This window comes from Anabrus simplex, chromosome 11, assembly GCF_040414725.1.
Source record: "Anabrus simplex isolate iqAnaSimp1 chromosome 11, ASM4041472v1, whole genome shotgun sequence".
NCBI classification, from domain to species: domain Eukaryota; kingdom Metazoa; phylum Arthropoda; class Insecta; order Orthoptera; family Tettigoniidae; genus Anabrus; species Anabrus simplex.
In genome coordinates this window covers 115,525,810-115,547,572 of record NC_090275.1, presented here as the reverse complement: position 1 = coordinate 115,547,572, position 21,763 = coordinate 115,525,810, and the positions used below count along the sequence as shown (strand labels likewise).

The window sequence follows — 21,763 nt, the reverse complement described above, 5'->3', positions numbered from 1 at the left end:
TTTTTCCCTCCCTTCCTAAGATTCTTTATTACTGTCCAGAAAGGTTTCCCTGCTGCTTGACCTAGCCTTTCCAGGTTATTACCAAAATCTTCCCATGACTTCTTTTTGGATTCAAGAACTATTTTTTTTTCGCTCTGTTTCTTTCATCTACGTACAAATCCCTGTCTGCCTCGGCCCTTGTTTGGAGCTATTTCTGATAAGCCTTCTTTTTACGTTTACAGGCTGCTCTCACTTCATCATTCCACCAAGATGTTCGCCTTTTCCCATCTTTACACACATTTGTTCCTAGGCATTCCCTTGCTGTTTCTACTACAGCATCCCTGTATGCCACCCATTCACTTTCTATATCCTGAACCTGCTTACTGTCTACTGTTCGAAACTTCTCACTAATCATATCCATGTACTTCTGTCTAATTTCCTCGTCCTGGAGATTTTCTACCCTTATTCGTTTGCAGACAGATTTCACTTTCTCTACCCTATGCCTAGAGATACTTAGTTCACTACAGATCAGATAATGGTCTGTATCATCGAAAAATCCCAGAAAAACTCGTACATTCCTAAAATATTTCCTGAATACAAAGTCTGTTAAGATATAGTCTATTATGGATCTGGTACCCCTAGCCTCCCATGTGTAGCGGTGAATAGCCTTATGCTTGAAGAATGTATTCGTAACAGCTAAACCCATACTAGCACAGAAGTCCAGCAAACGCTTCCCATTCCCATTAGCTTCCATATCTTCCCCACATTTACCAATCACCCTTTCGTATCCTTCAGTTCTATTCCCAACTCTCGCATTGAAATCGCCCATTAGCACTATTCTATCCTCGCTGTTCACCCTGACCACGATGTCACTCAATGTTTCATAAAACTTGTCAACTTCATCCTCATCTGCACCCTCACATGGTGAATACACGGACACAATTCTTGTCCTAATTCCTCCCACTGACAAATATACCCACATCATTCGCTCACTTACGTGCCTAACAGAAACTATGTTGCGTGCAATGGTATTCCTGATAAAGAGCCCTACCCCAGACTCTGCCCTTCCCTTTCTAACACCCGTCAAGTACACTTTATAATCTCCTATCTCTTCCTGGTTATCTCCCCTTACCCGAATATCACTTACTCCTAGCACATCCAGATGCATCCTCTTTGCTGACTCAGCAAGTTCTACCTTCTTTCTTCCATAAGCCCCATTAATATTGTTAGCTCCCCATCGAATTCCATTTCGTTCGCCAAGTTGTTTCCAAGGAGTCCCTTGCCTGTCAAATGGGAGTGGGACTCCATTACTCCCATAGGTCCGAGGCTTGCTTAAAGTGTTCTGAGCTCGGTAAATTCATGAAGCAGGATGCTGCCCTACTTGCACATAGTCCTAGTGAGGATCTCTCCTCTCACGGGTTATGGACCACCGGTGAATTGTGTAGTCCTAGCCGCCTGAGCACAAGTAGGGCCACGACTCAGAATATGTCCGAGATGCCCACTCCCATTCCATAGCAACTGGTATCCCGACTCTCAGACCACTTACTAGGCCACTCAGCCGTTGCCCATGGTTCAGGAACTAGGACGTGACTACAGTAACCCACAAACATGAACCATGGGTATGATTTTATTGTTTAAAATTGTCGGAGAGATGTCCTGCTGCTTGTGGGAATATAGTTTCTTACTCATACCGATAATAATAACTTCAGTCTTATTTGGGTTCATTAATAAACTGTTTTATTTGCATAGTTACTAAGATGTTGAAGGTCGGAATTTATTTTAGCAGTTGCTGTATCGATATCGCTCGGTTTTGAACGATAGTAAATCAGTATATCATCCGCGTACACTTGCGATTTGCAGAATTTAAGATCTTTTGATATATCATTAATTTGAATGATAAATAACAGTGGTCCGAGGACCGACCCCTGAGGGACACCGAGCGTCTTACTTTGCCATCCTGAACTCACATTTCCAACAGTCACACGTTAACGGCGATTTTCAAGGTAATATGAATAGAAACGAAGTGACACACTAATAAAATTTAGCTCTCGTAGTTTGTGCAGTAGTAACTGAGGGTTGACAGTGTCGAAGGCACTACTGAGATCTAATAATATCAGTATAGTCACGTCTCGTTGGTCCATTGCACGTCTGATATCATCTGTCACTCGTAGTAAAGCTGTCTCTGTGCTATGTCCTTTCCTGAAGCCGGATTGGAAGGGATTAAGGAGGGAATGCTTGGTAAGGTATTCAGTAACTTGTGTATGAACTAGACGTTCAAGCACCTTGGATAAGGGTGGTAGGATGGCTACTGGACGATAATCTGAAGGAGAATCTAACTTGGAGCTCTTCGGGATGGGTCTCATTAATGCAACTTTCCAACTATCTGGCAACTCTCCGTTTGTCAAGCAGTAGTTAAATATGAGTAAGTACTGGCAGAACAACTCCTAAGATTTATTCAATAAGCGATATAGGAATGTTGTCATTACCTGTGGCATTAGATATAATAGAGTATATCACACCTTTAAGTTAATTCGAGCTGACATTTCTAAAAGAGAATTGCTCATAGACAGACTGCTGTTGTAACAAGGGTAGTGAATTTTTAGGAAAGGAGATGGAGGCTATTCTTGGCCGTGCGAAATGATCATTTAAAGCCTCTAGCGATATTCTTGGTACAAGCACACACTTACACACACACAAATATAAACTAATTACTACACACATAATTTATTTATCTAAGTTCACGAGTTAGTTCTACTCCCTGCAATGCTTTTTAACTGTGCAATCGTGCATATTTGAGATTTAGTTCCATCCATCTTGAGTCCAGCATTTCCACAGTCCCCATAGATCCCTTGCCTGATTAAGGATATTTTTCTCACATTTGTGAGGGACTCAGTTAGCATGAGCCCACTACCCTTCAAAGGTCGCTTCGTGCGCCACACTCGATCACGATCATGGTATCGAAGGAACTTAATAATGATCGGTCGATTTCCCTGTGAGATCACTTCAGCAGACGTTCCATTTCGGCGGCCCAGCCTGTGGCAACGATGCACGTCAAGAATTGAAAGTTCTACTGAAAATGTAGACGTCCTCGGAGGGCTGTTCCGGGACACCATGCAATGAAAGGAAGTTTCGGCGACTGTACAGTTCGGCCTCGCCCAGCACGTCGTCTTGTATCTGGAGCCGATCTTCCAGAGCTTTCACTCCCCTTGAAGCTTGCAGATGTCTTCGCTGGCCGGTTTCTTGAATGCCTGGAACTCGCCACCAAGCGCTTGGAGCACGTTCGGTGGGTTGGCGGCACTGACTGCTGAGTCTAGGCGAGCTTGGAGGTCTTTCATGCCATCTTCGAAAGCCAATATCTTCTTAGCTACTTCCTTTACGGGCATGATGATTACTTTCTAAACAAGAAGGCAATTAAATATATATCTTTTTTAAACTCGGATTAGCACTTTCAGCTAATTAACTTGCTATTCAAACAGGATGTAGAAAGAGCAACTTTACACTACCGTCTCACTTGACGCCATCTTGTATCTACTGCATTTATTTTAAACGATATATTGACTATTTTCTGTGTGGTGTGTTTTTAAGCAATGGATGTTTGCAAATATTTCCAGCAAGGTATTTTTAGAATCAGTAACAGATGCAGATTTGAACATACCTATGCCATTGGAGAAGGAGAAGTAGGAGGAGGAGAAACTAGTGATTTTGCTTCAAGCAGTGGAACATTCTGTTTTCAATAGAAATAAATAAAGTGCAGTACAGCCCGTATTTAAAGAAAACCTAATATGTAAATTCAAGAGGCCGCTATTAGCACGACGCTAATGCGATTTACGAGATATTTGAATCAAACGCGCCTACGAACATTCGTTCCTCTAGCGCAACCCCTTCTTCACGTTTGGATACATTTTACGCCAATTTACAAAATAATAAATTCGCAAATTGATAATCCTGAAATCGTTTCCCTCCTGAATGTCCATGAACCCCTCCCAAATTAAGATTTCATTTTGCATTTTCAAATATAGAACCCAGAATATCTGCTCATCAAAAGTCACCACTTTACAGACTGTGTAATATCCATAACATTGCATCTCGGATAAATAATGAACTTGATTTCAATTCAAACATGACAGTATTTTTAAAAGAACACTGCTGCTACTGGGACGAAAATCCTATACCAAGCAATAAATTAAATAAGTTTGAAAAATTGAGCCCTTAAGAATTAAGTGGGGGGTTAATACCGTGAAACAAAAATATTCATACTATTTTCTCTCACATTTCTTAGATTTTAAATAAAAATTAGTCATAAAAGGATGCACCTCACAACGATTTTGACACGGTCGTGACTCCTAAAAGCATAAATATTTACATCTCTAAAGCTGTTCAACGTACAAGGATGAAATTTCACATGATGGTTGCCCCTAAGAAGTGATGTTATAAAACAACACGTGACTGTTGGAGAAGGGCAAGTGAAGGCTTACGACTCCCTCCAAACCGTTTGATTCACGAATTTCTACCATGACAAGAACTTTTGTTGTCGTAGATGTCAAACATGATATAATTCTAAGTATATAACCCTTTCACTCCCACCCCATATACTGTGAGAATACGGGTGCTTAATTGCCATGTCTTAAGTGATTATGATCTAAATAATAACGAAAATGAAATATTTGGAATTCACAACCACTTCTAGGGGTATTTTCGACCCCTCAAAATTGTTGGGGTCAGTAGTAAATCTTAACCTTCACATTTGTCAGTATTGGGTTCACTAAGGCAATGAGGGTGTTTCAGTTCTGGCATTTGTCATCGTTAAATGTCTTTCATAAACGAAAAATAAACAATTTTTGTCATCATATACTTTTGAAGTAAATGTTTACTAGCTTGTGACCATAAGTACAACAAATTATAACAACGTAAATATTGATTTCAGCAGGCTAAATGTCATGTAAATCTCCCCTGAATTCAATAAAGCATAAAAAAATTCTGACGTTAGCCTTACACCCTTGCGCGCCTCAGTTCGCGGTTAACTCCTGTCTATGAGGTTAGACTTGCTCACTTTTTCAAATTATGCGCCCCTACGCAGTTAAGGTGGCATCACTAATGTTTGGTCATGTTAAGATTGCAGCACCGAGGTTAGCGACGTTTACTTGTTTAACTTCCGTTCCAACGTGGTTAGGAACTTTCATCTTGACAGCTGTCAAAAGAACGTGGATTTTAAATTGCCCGCCACCACGTGCATAAGGTGGCGAAAAGGTCGCGTTTACAAACAATGTGACGTCACAGTCACGTGGTCATGATGTCATGGGGTCAATGACCTCGGGTGCTGACTCAGCAGAAAAATGCTGACGCCTGTATTCAAAAGAGGCTTTGCTCCCCTACTCGCTGGTTTTGTGCCCTTTCTCAAAATTGAGATAAATAACGAACCAGTTACGGCCCTATTAGACTCAGGAAGTGTTACCTCTATTAATTCTGAGGAATAGTTTTCTAAATTGAAAGTATGTCGTAAATTTCCTGATTATTGTCTCTCTTCCGTCAAATGTGTTTCGGAAAAGTCTTAAACCCTTAGACATTTAAGGATTTATTTTTGCTAAAATACGTATTTCTAAATTTACAGTTGTCCTGCCCTGTTATATTGGGGCAGATTTCATGTCTCATTTTTGTCTCTTCCTAGATCTTCTGCTTCATTTTCACCAATTTCGCTTGCCCAGATTGAGATGTCGTTAGACCTTAGACACCCGCGTGTGAAGACCAGGCTCAGAGTATTCGAAAGTTACGTCAGTCCTTTCCCGGTGTATTTTCGGAAACCCTTGGTGTTACTGACCCAATTGAATACAAGATTGAGGAAACGGATTCGATCCCGGTACGGTTTCGCTCATATAGTCTATATCCACCAAAGATGAAGGCTCTTAATAAGATCACTGATCAAATGTTGAAGAATGGCATTATTCCACCTTCAAAGTCGGCGTATTCATCGCCAATTTTCCTTGTACCGAAACCGCAACATCGTTTCACGCGTATCATTACTTACAGGGCCTTAAACCCGTATTAAAATAAGTGCCTCTTCCTGATCTTCGTTCATGATTCTCATGGTTTCGTAAGGCTAAGTTCTTCACCATCCTAGATCTTAACCAAGCGTGTAATCAGATTCCTCCGTCGTAAGAATCAAAATATCTGATGGCTTTCGCTACGGATTGGAACTTGTGCGAATACAACCGCGTGCCTTTCGGGCTCCCCATGGGCACAGCTATTCTTATCAGGCTGATGGATAGGGTCTTCTCCGACATCAGATTCGAATATTTTTACCATTATCTTGACTATATCGTGGTGTTATCTGAAACCTTTGAAGAACACTTAGATAATCTTAAAGAAAGCCTAAATCGCCTTCGCAAGGCTGGATTGACAGTTAAATAATATAAGGTAGTTTTTGCGAAGCTTTCGATGTCCTCCTTAGGGTAAATTGTGTCGCCCGATGGAGTTTCAATGGACCATTCTCGAAGGCAGGCAGTTCGTGACTTTAAGCCTCCTAAAGCTATTAAAGGATTTGCTAGGTACATTGGCATGGTGTATATCTTCAAGAAGTTTATTTCCAACCTTGCTAATGTGGCGGCGTCCTTAAACCTCCTTCGTAGGAAAGGTGTGAATTTCGAATGGGGGCCATCACAGAGAGCTGCGTTCGAAGACATTCAGTTAGCTCTCAGTAACGGCCCAGTCTTAGCCATGTCAGATTTCTCTAAGAGATTCATCGCTCAAACTGGCACCTTATTAACTGAAATTGTTGCTGTCCTTCTTCAAGAAACCGAACTCGCAAGGCGACCTATTGCCTATGAGTCTGGGACCTTATCGGCTCAATAATCGAAGTACTCCATTTATGAATTACAAGGAATTGCAGTCCTGTTTGCCTTGGAGTATTTCCACCTGTATCTGGAACATGTTAAGTTTGAGTTAGATACCGACAGGTTGGGTTTTAGCTAGGCCCCGTCGTACATGACGTATCGCCCGTTGAGCTATCAGTATTTCGGCTTTTTATTTTGACGTGCGACACATTTGAGTATCAGAGAATGCGGTCGCAGATGAGTTAAGCCACATGTTTTCTGGTGGCATTGATTCCATTGAGCAGGAGGAAAGTTATTCTCCTTCTATTTCCATACTTTCTTGTGTTAGTGCAATTTTCACCGATGCCCCTGTTATTCCGTGATATCAAGAAATATCAACGAGGGGATCCGATGTTGGCTCCTATAATGGAAACCCTTTCTTCTGAGGAACATGTTGTCCCTTATGCACTGAGGTATGGGGCTCTGTGGTGCCCCTTGAGGCATGTTCAAAAGATGAAAGTTGTAGTTCCAGCTGTTCTTGTGCCCATGATCTTCAAGTATTACCATGAGACCCAATTATGTGGACATTTAGGCATCTTCAAAACTAGAAAAAATTACAGAAATGTTAAGCTGGAAGAGTATGGACGGCAAAATGAGGGAAATGGATAAAGCCTGAAACACTTGCTTCCTTAGTAAACCCACCTTGTCCAGTAAACTAGGGTTATTGTCACCTCATAAAGCATCTCTCCCTATGGAGGGGAACAGGAACAAACTCATTCGTGTGTGTGTAGATGGCTTCCCGAGGATTCCACGGCTATTTCCAAGTAAACTGACGACCGCTCAGTTTACCATTTCTTGCCTTAATACTATTTTCGCTTCTTTTGGTCCTTGTCAATATATAGTCTCTGATAATGCCAAGGTATTCACCTCAAATTTATTCCAAAAATTCTGTTTTGACTTATCCATCTCACATGTCACATCATCTGCGTATTACCCACAACCATCTCCTTCGGAACGTGTTAACCTTAATCACACAATAATAAACTAAAATCTGCATACAAGCTCTTGGCTTCAGCTTGAATAGCAACTCCAGAGAGATGTATGTGTTGCTGGTTGTGATGCTCAATTCAATTCATTCTTTCCATCGCTTCCGAGTGAGATCTAGTCACTCTAATCACACTTAAACTAGTAGAAGATTGAGCGGTTTTTCGAATTGATTCCGAATTGTCACGAATAGTTCTCACAGCGGATTCACTAAGTCCCAAATCACGCTGTATGTTAACAATACGCTCACCTTAATCAAAGCGATACATAATGTCTAAATTTGTTTCTAACGAGTACGTCTTTGGTATACGCTTCCTTCCTTCGGCAGACACAGTTTTTTTCCTTTTTCCCAGAGTTTTAAATACGAAACCTGTCAATTTCAACTTCACAGTTCTACTCAAGGATCATATAAGAGATCTACTGACCGGAATAGACGATTCACGTCTCGAGAAACACGACAAAAGATGCGCTTGCTCCCTACAACCTTGGCGCGCGATGTAGTGTGCGTTGCAGAGTTCGGCACACAAGTCTGTACCCGCCTTAGGCATTACAGCTTCGACGTGCTGTTAACAGATGGCAGCACTAGACTTAAAACCAAAATCGCGTAAGTGCGAAATCGCAGATAACGGGGTTTACCTGTATTTATATATTAATACTAGCAAGATACCCGTGCTTCGCTACGGTATTATACTGAAATTTATAATTGAATGCTTATTGTTTTAGATATATAATCACCAGGCGAGTTGGCCGTGCGCGTAGAGGCGCGCGGCTGTGAGCTTGCATCCGGGAGATAGTAGGTTCGAATCCCACTATCGGCAGCCCTGAAAAATGGTTTTCCGTGGTTTCCCATTTTCACACCAGGCAAATGCTGGGGCTGTAGCTTAATTAAGGCCACGGCCGCTTCCTTCCAACTCCTAGGCCTTTCCTATCCCATCGTCGCCATAAGACCTCTCTGTGTCGGTGCGACGTACAGCCTCTAGCAAAAAAAAAAAAAAAAAAAAGATATGTAATCCACCAAAATTCACGATCTGAATGTTTTTCTGAGAGAATCCACCAAAATTCGCGATCTGACTCGTTTTCTAATAGATTACGGCAAGTTTCTTCCCATTTTTCAATCTTTATTTCCTGCAATCGATTTCGTAATTCCCGGCCTAGGTCCAGGTTCTCTACCCGGTAAGTTGGGTCCCTAAATCTTTGCCATCTTTTCCTATAAGCATTTCTAATATGGATCAAATCCTTCAGGAGTTCCGGCGTGCTGTTGTCTTGGGTGCCTTGGCGGTACTGAACCCGCGGCCGAACTGCATTCTTTGTCATTACCCGTCCAGGACCCGTTTCCAGCGCGGTCCACACATTTGACGACGGTCCAGAACATTAATAATAATAATAATTGTACCGGGCGGTACACCTCTACTCTGTTTATTTAAAAGTTGCGCCAGTTGAAACTCCTCTTCTGGAGGAAGGTTGAACTTTATCTATTCTATTAATTCTCTACTTTCTCAGAAGATGTCACCACGTGGAAAATTTTGAGTTTTTGAACTGTGTCACTTTTGATGTGTTTTTGTTTCGCTTGAAGTAAGAAGTGTGAACTTTCTCTTCTAGAGGACACTACTGAAGAATTACAATAGTGCAACCTAGTGCGAAATCAAAGAACTATTTTGTTGGAGAAATTTTTATTTCAAAAGTTTGTTTCTTGTTAAATTTCTTTCTGTTATTGTTTAAGTTGGCTGTATACCCCTCTTTTTCCCCTTAGTTTGGATCTAGCCAATCCCGAATTTCTTTAATTAATTTTCCACCAATAATGTGTTTCTTTTTCCTCTATGTAGGGGTTTCTTTTCCCGAACCAATAAAGATTTTGTGGGAGGGTGTTTTATTTCCCCTAACGCCTAGAATCTTCCGCGAGAGGATATAAACTGCTGATTTTGGGGTCTCCGGGCCACTTCTGTTCCATCTTTCAGTGTATTAAGTACATAGCTGGAGGCGGGAAGCGCCTCTTTCCTCGGCAGCGATCTACTACCAGGTAATGGCCTATTAATATCTTCTTTTCTTGCTAGGTCGGCAGTTTAACTCTCGCGGCGGGTTCGAAGCGTTTTCCATCATGTAACCTTTTCCTAAATGTAACTACTCTTTTCTTCTTTTCTTGTAAAGTTACATATTGGGATAGAGAGTGCTAACCCTCTCGAGCTCCCACTCACATTTGTTTTGAGGTGAACTTATTTTCTCAAACTTTTCTTCGTTTATGTAATGTAAAGTGTTCTTCTCTAAGTCACCTCTGTAGTATGGGATTAGCCCTTGCGTTAGTGGCCCAGAGCCAGATTAGGTTTTAAAAGCAAAGTGTATTAGGAGTGCAAGTTCGCCTCCTCTCAAGTTGTATTTTAGAGGTCATGTATTAATCTTTTCTCACCTAATAGACCTCAGTAGGTTGGGTATTTTACCCCTGTGTATATGTCCTTTGAGGACAACTTGAAAGTTGAGTTTGGTGTGGCCTGGGAGAGGCTTAACTTTAAGAGCGAGTGGCTCTTTTCTAAAACTGAGAGTTGTATGCCTCGAGGAGGCTTTGCTGTGTAATTTGGAGCAAGGGCTCCAGGGTTTGAGTGGGGTCTTCTGCCCCTTTTGTTGAAATTGGTATATCGTAAAGTTGAGCTAGTTGCTCAAGAATTGTGTTTTCAGGGCTCGAAGCCCAAATTCTTTAATCCCTGTAATTGTACATTTCAAGTTGTATTTCGGCTACTAAGTACCTGTTCTATTTGTTGTTACCTAATTTTGAAAAGAAAATATAACCTTGTTAAATTTTAAAATTTAATTTCTCTTTAGTAGCTTGAGACCTATTCACCACCCAGCACCTTCTTTCATGCTTAACTACCACAAAAACTCGGTAACAAGTGGTAGCAGAGCGTGGTTGAATGGGTCTCAATTTAGCCCCTTTTGACGGCTAAACATTGCTTTGATTCGAACTCTAACAATTTTCTCAGTTGCTGGAATTTTTTGAGTTTTTCAAAATTGTTCTGTCATCATGCCCGGCCCTCGCGATGTTCTCCTCCTTAACTACTTGCGCAAAGAGGAGTTGATATATGAGTTAACTATCAGAAACGTTCAATCTGGAGGCACGGTTGCAATAGACACTAACAAGCTTAGAGAGTCCCTTGATTTGCCCATTTCCATCCCCAATTTGGGAGAGAAAGAAATTGACGACTCTCTTTCCACGATTGTCGAGAATATTACTGGGCTAGCATCGGTAGTCAGCTTTTTTGATGAAAACGTTCCATCTCCTAATCAAATTAAGCGTGTGCAAGGCAGGTTGTATCACTTTGCAAATAGAGTTAATGATCTATTGTCTCTAAAGGTGAATGACGTTCAGAGGAAGCAAGCTAATACGCTCCTTGAAACTATTTCTGAATTGTCTAATAAGGTCACTCAATTGCTAACCGGCGAAGCTCCTCCCAAAACTGATCAACCCGCCACGGTGAATGTAGGTAACGAGGAAGAGCCTCCTCAGGGAGAAGTCAATAGGATAACCGTTGCTGCTCAAACTATCTCTGCCCCATCGAACAACGAATCTGAACGCCGTGCGTCATTGAGTAACATCCGCTCTGAATCAACTTCCTTGCCCTTGAAACCTTTAACGACTATGACACCTGGGTTCAGCAGCTTGCCTCATCCATTGGCAATGTTGCTTAGAGGTATCTCTAAGTTTTCCGTCAACACCACCAGTGACGTAATTTCATTTTTAAGATTTCTAGTGGAATTTCAGGATCATGCCCTTGTGTTTTCTCTTTCCCCATGTCAAATTTTGCAAATTATCTATCCTTATGCTATTGGTGTTCTATCTGACAAAATAGTTAGAGCCATTGCCGAGCAATCTTCTATTGAGGATTTCCACGCCCATTTGCTAGCTAACTTCATCCCGGCTAGGGCCAGGTCCTCCCTTATTCAGAAATACTATTATCGGGTACAGCGCTTGGATGAAAACCTGGCAGACTTCATCCAAGATATTAAGTTTTATACTAGGGTGTTTGCTCTCCACTTCCCTGAGGATCAGATCGTGCAAGCTATTGTTGAAGGGATTTCACCACCCTACAGGTCATATTTGTGTTTCGCGGCGTGCCCGCAAACCTTCTCTGAACTGGAAGCATTAGCCGTCTCTGCGGAAGGAGTTAGGTATGCCGATTCCTTGCGTGTGGCGAAAGAACCCCCGCCTTCCTTTAGTAACACTCGGCCTCCACCTCGCCGACCAGTCAATCCCCGTAAATGTTATGCTTGTGGGTCGCCTGACCATCTGCGGAATAAGTGTCCTCTGATCAAGTCAAGTGGGACAAGGAATGGAGTAGGGTCATCACAAGGCTGTTTTAAGTGTGGGGCCTTCTCACATATCGCCAAGAATTGCCCAAACTCAAATAGCACCCCCTCCTGCTCAACTTCTGGTGCAAATTCCAGCTATTCCAATAATAAAAAGTGACTAGTGGCGTCGGCTGAGCCGACTAATCCATCTTCCCGAGACTTAGCCCCTAGTAAACAGGTTGTAAATGCAGAGAACGACCAGCCTTCAAATTCATCTTTTGAATGCCCTAAAGAGTGTCTTAGGATTGCGGCGGATACCCCCGCACCTGTTCCTTTTCTTAAGATTGAGTTAAATAACGAGCCTATAACAGCTCTCTTAGATTCAGGCAGTGTTTGTTCCATTATTTCGGCTGATTGGTATTCTAAATTGAAATCTGTTTGTAAACTCCCTGACTATGTCTCTTCTCCCGTTCAATATGTTTCGGCTAATTCATCTCCATTAGAAATTCTAGGTTCCATACATGTCAAAATTCGGGTTTTTAAGTTTACATGGAAGATCAAATTGTTTGTGGCCAAGCGTTTGTCTTGCCCCATCATATTGGGAGCGGACTTCATTTCTCACACTGGTCTTGTGCTCGATCTCCAGTGTAGGTCGTGCATATTCAAATTTGCGTCCGATTGTAGAATTCCCTTGTTAAAGTGTAATTCTGTATCATGTTCATCTATTTCGCCTACCCAGGATGAGATGTTGTTAGACCTTAGACATCTACCTGAGGAGCAGGCTGATAGTATTCGGAAACTGTGTCAGTCGTTTCCCGAGGTGTTCTCTGATACTCTTGGTGTTACTGACCTTATTGAATACAAAATTGAGGTCACGGATTCAATTCCTGTCCGTTTTCCACCGTATAGGCTATCTCCACCTAAAATGAAGGCTCTGAAAGAAATCATCGATCAGATGTTGAAGGATGGTATTATTAGGCCCTCTAAGTCAGCGTATTCTTCGCCTATTTTTCTAGTCCCGAAACCCCAAGGAGGCTTCAGGCCTGTCATTGATTACAGGGCTCTTAATCGGAAGGTGGTGTTGCAATCTGTGCCCCTTCCCGACCTTCATTCTTGCTTTTCATGGTTTCGTAAGGCCAAGTTCTTCACCATCTTGGACTTGAATCAGGCCTATAATCAAATTCCCCTTGCCGAAGAGTCTAAACATCTTACAGCGTTTGCCACGGACTGGAATTTATATGAATACAACCGCGTGCCTTTCGGGCTCCCCACGGGGGCAGCTGTGCTCACTAGGCTACTAGATAGGGTCTTTTCCGACATCAAATTTGAGTACTTATATCACTACTTGGATGATGTCGTCGTATTTTCCGAAACCTTTGAAGAACATCTAGATCATTTGCGAGAAGTTCTCAATCGCCTTCGTAAGGCTGGGTTAACTGTTAAGTTGTCCAAGGTTGCCTTTGCTAAGCCCTCTATGTCATTCCTAGGGCATATTGTGTCACCTGATGGTGTAGCAGTCGATCATTCTAGAACACAGGCCATCCGTGATTTTAAACCTCCTAAGGACATCAAAGGTATCGCTAGATTCATTGGTATGGTGAATTTCTTCAGGAAGTTTATTCCTAACTTCGCTAATAGAGCGGCGCCCTTAAACCTTCTTCGTAGGAAAGGCATCAAATTCGAGTGGGGACCTTCTCAACAAGCCGCTTTCGAAGATCTTAAATTAGCTCTCTGTAATGCCCCTGTACTGGCTATGCCTGATTTCTCGAAGAAATTCATCGTCCAAACGGACGCGTCGTCGTCAGCTGTAGCTGCAGTCCTTCTTCAAGAGACTGAACTAGGGAGGCGTCCCATCGCCTATGCATCTAGGACTCTATCGGTTCAAGAAGCCAAGTATTCCATCTATGAGCTCGAAGGGTTGGCAGTCTTATTCGCCTTAGAAAAGTTCCGTCTCTATCTGGAACATGTCAAATTCGACCTGGAGACAGATAATCAAGCCTTAAGCTGGGTCTTAGGTAGGCCGCGTCGTACTGGTCGTATAGCCCGTTGGGCCATCCGTATTTCTGCCTTCCAATTTGATGTACGACATATCAGAGGTACCGAAAATGTTGTTGCTGATGGACTCAGCCGTATGTTTCATAACGACGTCGAGACCCACGAACCGGTCGATAGTTCATCACCTTCCGAGTCCATACTATCTGGTGTTAATGCCATCTTAACAGATGCTCCCATGCTTTTTAGGGATATTGAGAAATACCAACGTGAAGATCCGACGCTGGCTCCTATAATGGAAACCCTTTCTTCTGGGGAACATGTTGTCCCTTATGTTCTGAGGAATGGTGTTCTATGTTGCCCTTCGAGGCATGATAAGTTGATGAAAGTTGTTGTTCCAGCGGTTCTTGTACCTATGATCTTCAAATACTATCATGAGACCCCATTGGGGGGGCATCTTGGAATCTTTAAAACTCGTGAAAAGATTCGTGAAATGTTCATATGGAAAGGTATGGACGGTGAAATTCGAGAACTTGTAAAAGCTTGTAAATCTTGTTTGATCAGTAAACCCACCATGTCCACTAAAGTAGGCCTTTTGTCTTCTCATCAAGCGTCGCGCCCCATGGAACGCCTGTATATCGATTATGTGGGACCCTTCCCCCAGTCAAAGGGTAATGCCAACAAGTTCATCTTTGTGTGTGTAGATGGTTTTACAAGATTTTCCTGGTTATTTCCGACTAAGCTGGCTACCGCTCAGTCCACCATTACTTGCCTAAATTCTATTTTTGCTTCTTTTGGTCCGTGCCAATACATTGTATCTGATAATGCTAAAGCTTTTACATCAAATCTGTTTCGTAAATTCTGTTTTGACTTGTCCATCTCTCATGTAACTACATCTGCTTATTACCCTCAACCATCTCTGGCTGAACGGGTTAACCGCAATCTCAGGTCCGCACTTATTGCCTATCATCATGAAGATCATTCTAGGTGGGACACGTCCCTGCATTGGTTAGCTTTTGCTTTGAATTCGGCGGTTCATGAATCTCACAAATTTACTCCAGCTTCTTTGATGTTTAAGTTCGTTCCCAACACGCCGCTCTCTAACCTCTGGTCTCTGAATGACATTCTGCCCGAGACAATAGATCCGGACAACATTAAAGATCTTTGGAAGAAGGCTAAAGCTAATCTTAAAGTGTCTCATGAAAAGGTTAGGGAAAGGTATGATCGTGGACGGAGACCCACCACTTTGAAGGTAGGTGACCAGGTTATGGTCAAAAATTTTGTTCCCGCGGGCAAGCTTGCCCCCAGATTTCATGGGCCTTGTATCATTCTCGATTTTCTTACGCCGGTTACCTTATTGCTAAGTAATCCAGCCACCGAGAGGATATTTAGAGTTCACCTGTCCCAGGTGAAACCGGTGTAATTTCTGTGTTAACTTGCTCCATATTATTTTGAAAGGATATGAAGGTTATATTTTTTTTTTTTGAGTTTCACTTTTAAGGCATTCTGCCCCTTCTGTAATATTTTGGTTTTAGATGTAAGCCTTATGTAAAACCTGCCCCGACCCGTTAAACTGCCATCCTGTTCTTGCCACGGCCATTACCACGCTCCCGTCTCCTGCTCCACTCTACACAGTGGCTTAATGAATACCATGAATATCTGCACGCCGCTGGCCCCTCACTCTCTCTACAAGCCTGTACCCTCAAAGAAAATAATTGTCCAACACAATTCTGCCGCCTAGCTTTAATGTTTCAGCGCCCCCCGCAGCCGCGCAGCGCCGTGCAGCGACTGGGGAGGGGGATGGGCCCCCTCCTCTCCAGCGAGGACGACATGTGCACGGCGAGCCGGAGCTCACCTCCCGGCCAAGGCTGATGTGCGGCGCACGACCTGCTACATGCCCGCAGCCTGTATCTGTTCACCGCGGGCGCGGCGTACTTCAACACCTCTGCTCCCCTCATAGTGCGGGCGAGCGGTATCTCAGGGTACTTGGGGGGTCCGAGCGGCCTCCGTTGGACGCAAGCTGCAACGGCCGGTCTGGCCATCCGACTCAATCTACATCAACTACATGGACAGTCACCATAAGCAATAATTACATTTGGGAATTTAACAACAATATTTGGTGGACATTGCAAAACTTTTCTTCACCTTTTAAGCATTAAAGGTTTATCTTCAGAAATTCAACTTCTACAAACATAAAAACTTTACTGCACCGGCAACAACAAAATTTTGAAATTGCAACCAACCAAATTACTAAAATCTTATAAATGCTTCCGCAATTAATCTTAATATCAACATCAAAACTTGGACCTTATTTTGGAAACAAAGCTTATGTTCTTCTGTGTTACCCCTTGGAGGAACTTTTGGGGGGGGAGGTCTGTACCGGGCGGTACACCTCTACTCTGTTTATTTAAAAGTTGCGCCAGTTGAAACTCCTCTTCTGGAGGAAGGTTGAACTTTATCTATTCTATTAATTCTCTACTTTCTCAGAAGATGTCACCACGTGGAAAATTTTGAGTTTTTGAACTGTGTCACTTTTGATGTGTTTTTGTTTCGCTTGAAGTAAGAAGTGTGAACTTTCTCTTCTAGAGGACACTACTGAAGAATTACAATAGTGCAACCTAGTGCGAAATCAAAGAACTATTTTGTTGGAGAAATTTTTATTTCAAAAGTTTGTTTCTTGTTAAATTTCTTTCTGTTATTGTTTAAGTTGGCTGTATACCCCTCTTTTTCCCCTTAGTTTGGATCTAGCCAATCCCGAATTTCTTTAATTAATTTTCCACCAATAATGTGTTTCTTTTTCCTCTATGTAGGGGTTTCTTTTCCCGAACCAATAAAGATTTTGTGGGAGGGTGTTTTATTTCCCCTAACGCCTAGAATCTTCCGCGAGAGGATATAAACTGCTGATTTTGGGGTCTCCGGGCCACTTCTGTTCCATCTTTCAGTGTATTAAGTACATAGCTGGAGGCGGGAAGCGCCTCTTTCCTCGGCAGCGATCTACTACCAGGTAATGGCCTATTAATATCTTCTTTTCTTGCTAGGTCGGCAGTTTAACTCTCGCGGCGGGTTCGAAGCGTTTTCCATCATGTAACCTTTTCCTAAATGTAACTACTCTTTTCTTCTTTTCTTGTAAAGTTACATATTGGGATAGAGAGTGCTAACCCTCTCGAGCTCCCACTCACATTTGTTTTGAGGTGAACTTATTTTCTCAAACTTTTCTTCGTTTATGTAATGTAAAGTGTTCTTCTCTAAGTCACCTCTGTAGTATGGGATTAGCCCTTGCGTTAGTGGCCCAGAGCCAGATTAGGTTTTAAAAGCAAAGTGTATTAGGAGTGCAAGTTCGCCTCCTCTCAAGTTGTATTTTAGAGGTCATGTATTAATCTTTTCTCACCTAATAGACCTCAGTAGGTTGGGTATTTTACCCCTGTGTATATGTCCTTTGAGGACAACTTGAAAGTTGAGTTTGGTGTGGCCTGGGAGAGGCTTAACTTTAAGAGCGAGTGGCTCTTTTCTAAAACTGAGAGTTGTATGCCTCGAGGAGGCTTTGCTGTGTAATTTGGAGCAAGGGCTCCAGGGTTTGAGTGGGGTCTTCTGCCCCTTTTGTTGAAATTGGTATATCGTAAAGTTGAGCTAGTTGCTCAAGAATTGTGTTTTCAGGGCTCGAAGCCCAAATTCTTTAATCCCTGTAATTGTACATTTCAAGTTGTATTTCGGCTACTAAGTACCTGTTCTATTTGTTGTTACCTAATTTTGAAAAGAAAATATAACCTTGTTAAATTTTAAAATTTAATTTCTCTTTAGTAGCTTGAGACCTATTCACCACCCAGCACCTTCTTTCATGCTTAACTACCACAAAAACTCGGTAACAATAATAATAATAATAATAATAATAATAATAAAAATAATAATAATAATAATAATAATAATAATAATAATAATAATAATAATAGATGTTCTGGACCCCACAGCAAGATGCAAGACCGCTACTTGGCGGTAAATTATATCTGCTTCCATTGTCATTGTTGATAATGTGACCAGCACCATTGTCGCACGTAGGCAAGTGTGCTGGATTTCTGGCGATACGAATGACATACTGTACTTCCGTGCATTATTGACCTTATTATAGAGGTGAACAATTTGACGACCAATCTCATTCCTATCGTTTATTTCAAATATGTTTACATTTTTATTTATATGCCAAGAGAATCTACTGTAATCTAAGAACGTTCTCCGAAAGAAAAGATGGCTGTTGAAAACGAACCCAGGAAAAATTAAAAATGATCGGTTTATGATCAGAATAAGTACATCGAAAATCTACAGCCTGTTTCCATTCATTCGATAGGGTCAGGAATGGAAATGAATATAGCCCCATCTAGAGGCGACAATAGGAATTGTGCCGGCTGCCGAAGTACAATCGATGAATGACAAATGAAATGAAATATTGGACAGTGTTGCTGGAATGAATGATGACAGGGAAAACCGGAGTATTCGGAGAAAAACCTGTCCCGCCTCCGTTTTGTCCAGCGCGAATGTCACATGGAGTGATCGGGATTTGAACCACGGAACCCAGCTGTGAGAGGCCGGCGCGGTGTCGCCTAAGCAACGGAGGCTCCTTATAAGTACATTATGAACAGTAAAATCAAGTGGTCTCACCTCCTTTTACACCCCACCGCCGTTAAGTTTATTAACCCCTCTCAAAAAAATCAAAAGAAGGCGTGTTTCTTTATGTTTAAAGGAGATTCCAAACACCAATGTTCACGTCTATTAGCTTCAGTTTTGAGATATAAGTATCCCCATAAAAATAATTCACTTTTTTCACTTCCATTCACACTCCCCCCCCCCCCCAGGTGAATTTTCCGGCAAAAAATACTTGTTTCTTTAATAGTAAAGGATCTTCTAAATACCAATTATCACGACTCTAACTTCTTCAGTTTTTGATTTATGTGTCACAATGAAAGGAATTCAACTCCTTTTCACTCCCGCCCCCAAGATGGTTTCCCCCCAAAACGCGCTTTGCTTTGTTTTTAAAGGAGATCAAAATACCAATTTTCACGTCTGTAACAACTTTAGTTTCTATTAGATGTATGTATCCTCATACAATTAAGTCAATTAATGTTTCAATTTTTCACCCCCCCCCCCCCCTTTATTGGATTTTCCGAGAATACGTGTTTCTTTACTTTTAAAGCAGATTCCAAATATCAAATTTCACGTCTGTAACATCTTCATTTTTGAGATACCAGTAGCCTAATTAAAAGAATTCAACACCATTTTCAATCACTTTTACCCCCCCCTTCCACCCAAGTGGTGTTCCCGAAAGCTAAAAATACACGTTTCTTTATTTTAATAGAGATAAAATATACCATTTTTCACTTCTGTAACATGTTAAGTTTTTTGAGATGTACTGTAGAAATTCTCATTTTAAAATTTCACCCCTTTTTCGTTCCCCTTAAGTGGAGTTTCCAAAAACAAATCACCTGTGTTTCTTTACATTTACAGGAGATTCCAAATACCCCCTTTTTACGTCTGTAACATTTTACGTTTCTCAGATATTCTGTAGATAGTCTTTTAAAAAATTCACCCCAATTTATCACTCCTGTTTAACCGCCATTAATTGGATTTTCCGAAAGAAAAAATACGTGTTTCTTTATTCTTAAGGGAGATCCCATATAAAAATTTTATGTTCTGTAATATCTTCAGTTTCTGAGATATATGTATCCTCATTAAAGGCATTCAACCCGTTATTCACCCCTTTACACCCCTCCTATTGGGTTTTACAGAAAACAAAAAATACGTCTTCCTTTATTTTTAAGCGAGATTCTAAATACCAATTTTTACATCTGTAAACTTTTAAAGTTAAAAATTAAGCCCCCTTTTCACCCCCCCATTATTTGGATTTTCCAAAAACAAAAAAAATACGTGTTTCTTTATTTTTAAAAGAGATCAAAAGTACCAATTTTGAGGTCTGTAATATCTTCAGTTTCTGATATATAAGTACCGGTATCCTGATTAAAGGCATTCAACCCATTTCCCCCATTTTCACCCTTTTTCACCACTCCTATTGGGATTTTCTGAAAACAAAAAAATACGTGTTTCCTTATTTTTAAAGAAGATTCTAAATACACAATTTTCACATCTATAAACGTTTAAAGTTTTGAGATATAGATACACTCATTTTAAAATTTCATCCCCCCTTTTCACCCCCTTACCGAAGGAATATCCAAAAATCCTCTCTTAGCGAGCACCTACATCACAATGTGAATATATCCCCAAAATTTCATTTCTTTATGTCCAGTAGTTTTGGCTCGGCGATGATGAATCAGTCAGTCAGTCAGTCAGTCAGTCAGTCAGTCAGTCAGTCAGTCAGTCAGTCAGTCAGGACAAGCTATTTTATATATATAGATTGTGACGTGGCAGGTTATATGAATAAAACATACCGTAACCTAAACTCTGTGACGTGCAGATAAATGAGAATTAAATTAACACAGTGACTGGGCAAATTATAATAGATTACACATGAACTCAGTGACTAAAGGGGTGAACAGAAACGTGTTACCTAGTACCAGGATCAGGTTAGGTAAAGAATAGCACACACAGTACTCACACCGACAACATAAATTCCACAACAGTGTCACACACCCCAAGTCAAATAAAAACAGAAAATATAAACAAAACAAGCAAGAACAAACAATATAACTTACCTCAAAGGGGTAAATGAGCGGAGAGCAAGCGTAGAGTGGATCATGCAAGGTGACCTCTGTATCAGAACCTATCTACTAAAATTTAGAGTTCAATTCAAAACGCTAGTCATAAAAGGATAACACCAGTATTAGTAAAAGGTACTTAATAAAGGTATATAAAGATTACAGAAGGATGAAAGTTCTGGTTTGGTATTAGGATACCTGTAAATTGGCAAGAAAAAGTAACTGGTTATTAATTAAATAAACTGAGAACGATAATAGGAGAGAAATGAAACCAGTATCTTAGTACAGTTTAAATACATAAATGTTCCCCGGGAGCAGAAATCAGGAAGGGAATGCCCTCCCAAAATATTATTCACAGAAAACCCACCGTACAAGGAAAGCAAAGGGATCAAACCTGAAATAAATGAAGTAAACGGAAAGTTCAAAACAAGATCAGTAAATATAGCGACCGACACATGACGTCCAATGAAACACAAGGAGAAAAGACTCCTTGGTTCAACAATACACATTCATTAAATCCTGGAGAATCACAATGGTCGACACAGTAAATCAACCATGAAGTGGCGAAAACAAAAATGAAATCAGTAACTATCACCACTAAGTCTTCCAGGTCTATGCTAATAGTAGGAGAGAGCACTCCTTATTTCAATGATTGTTTTTCCAACTCAATAGAATTGAATAAGTGATGATGTCAACGATCATCCAAACAAGCCCTGGATGAAATGAGAAATCAGTAAATATCAGTACAGACTTATCTAGGTCGAGGGAAATCAAAAACACACACGTGTCACTGATCCCAATCAAATCAGACTCCAGATTATGTTCCGCAATAAAAAATTTCACAATAAAGGATCACCAACACGACGAGAAAAATAGTCTCAAGTAATAAAAACAGGTAACAAATCACCGCACTATAATAGGGTAGTTTCATTTTTCTCATTACAAAGTTGATTACAATTATTAATGTTT

The 21,763-nt window shown here is 41.1% G+C and overlaps 1 protein-coding gene across 1 annotated transcript in view; it reads right to left on the bottom strand.

The window, feature by feature from the left end:
- LOC137502684 (uncharacterized) overlaps positions 1-3,362 on the bottom strand; it is a 79,119-nt gene extending 75,757 nt beyond the window's left edge. The window contains exons 1-2 of the mRNA XM_068229626.1: positions 3,181-3,362; positions 2,856-3,012 (exon numbers count right to left, since the gene is read on the bottom strand). Coding sequence (XP_068085727.1) covers positions 2,856-3,012; positions 3,181-3,362 — 339 coding nt within the window. The remainder of the gene's footprint in view (positions 1-2,855; positions 3,013-3,180) is intronic.
- Between the last annotated feature and the right edge of the window lie 18,401 nt (positions 3,363-21,763).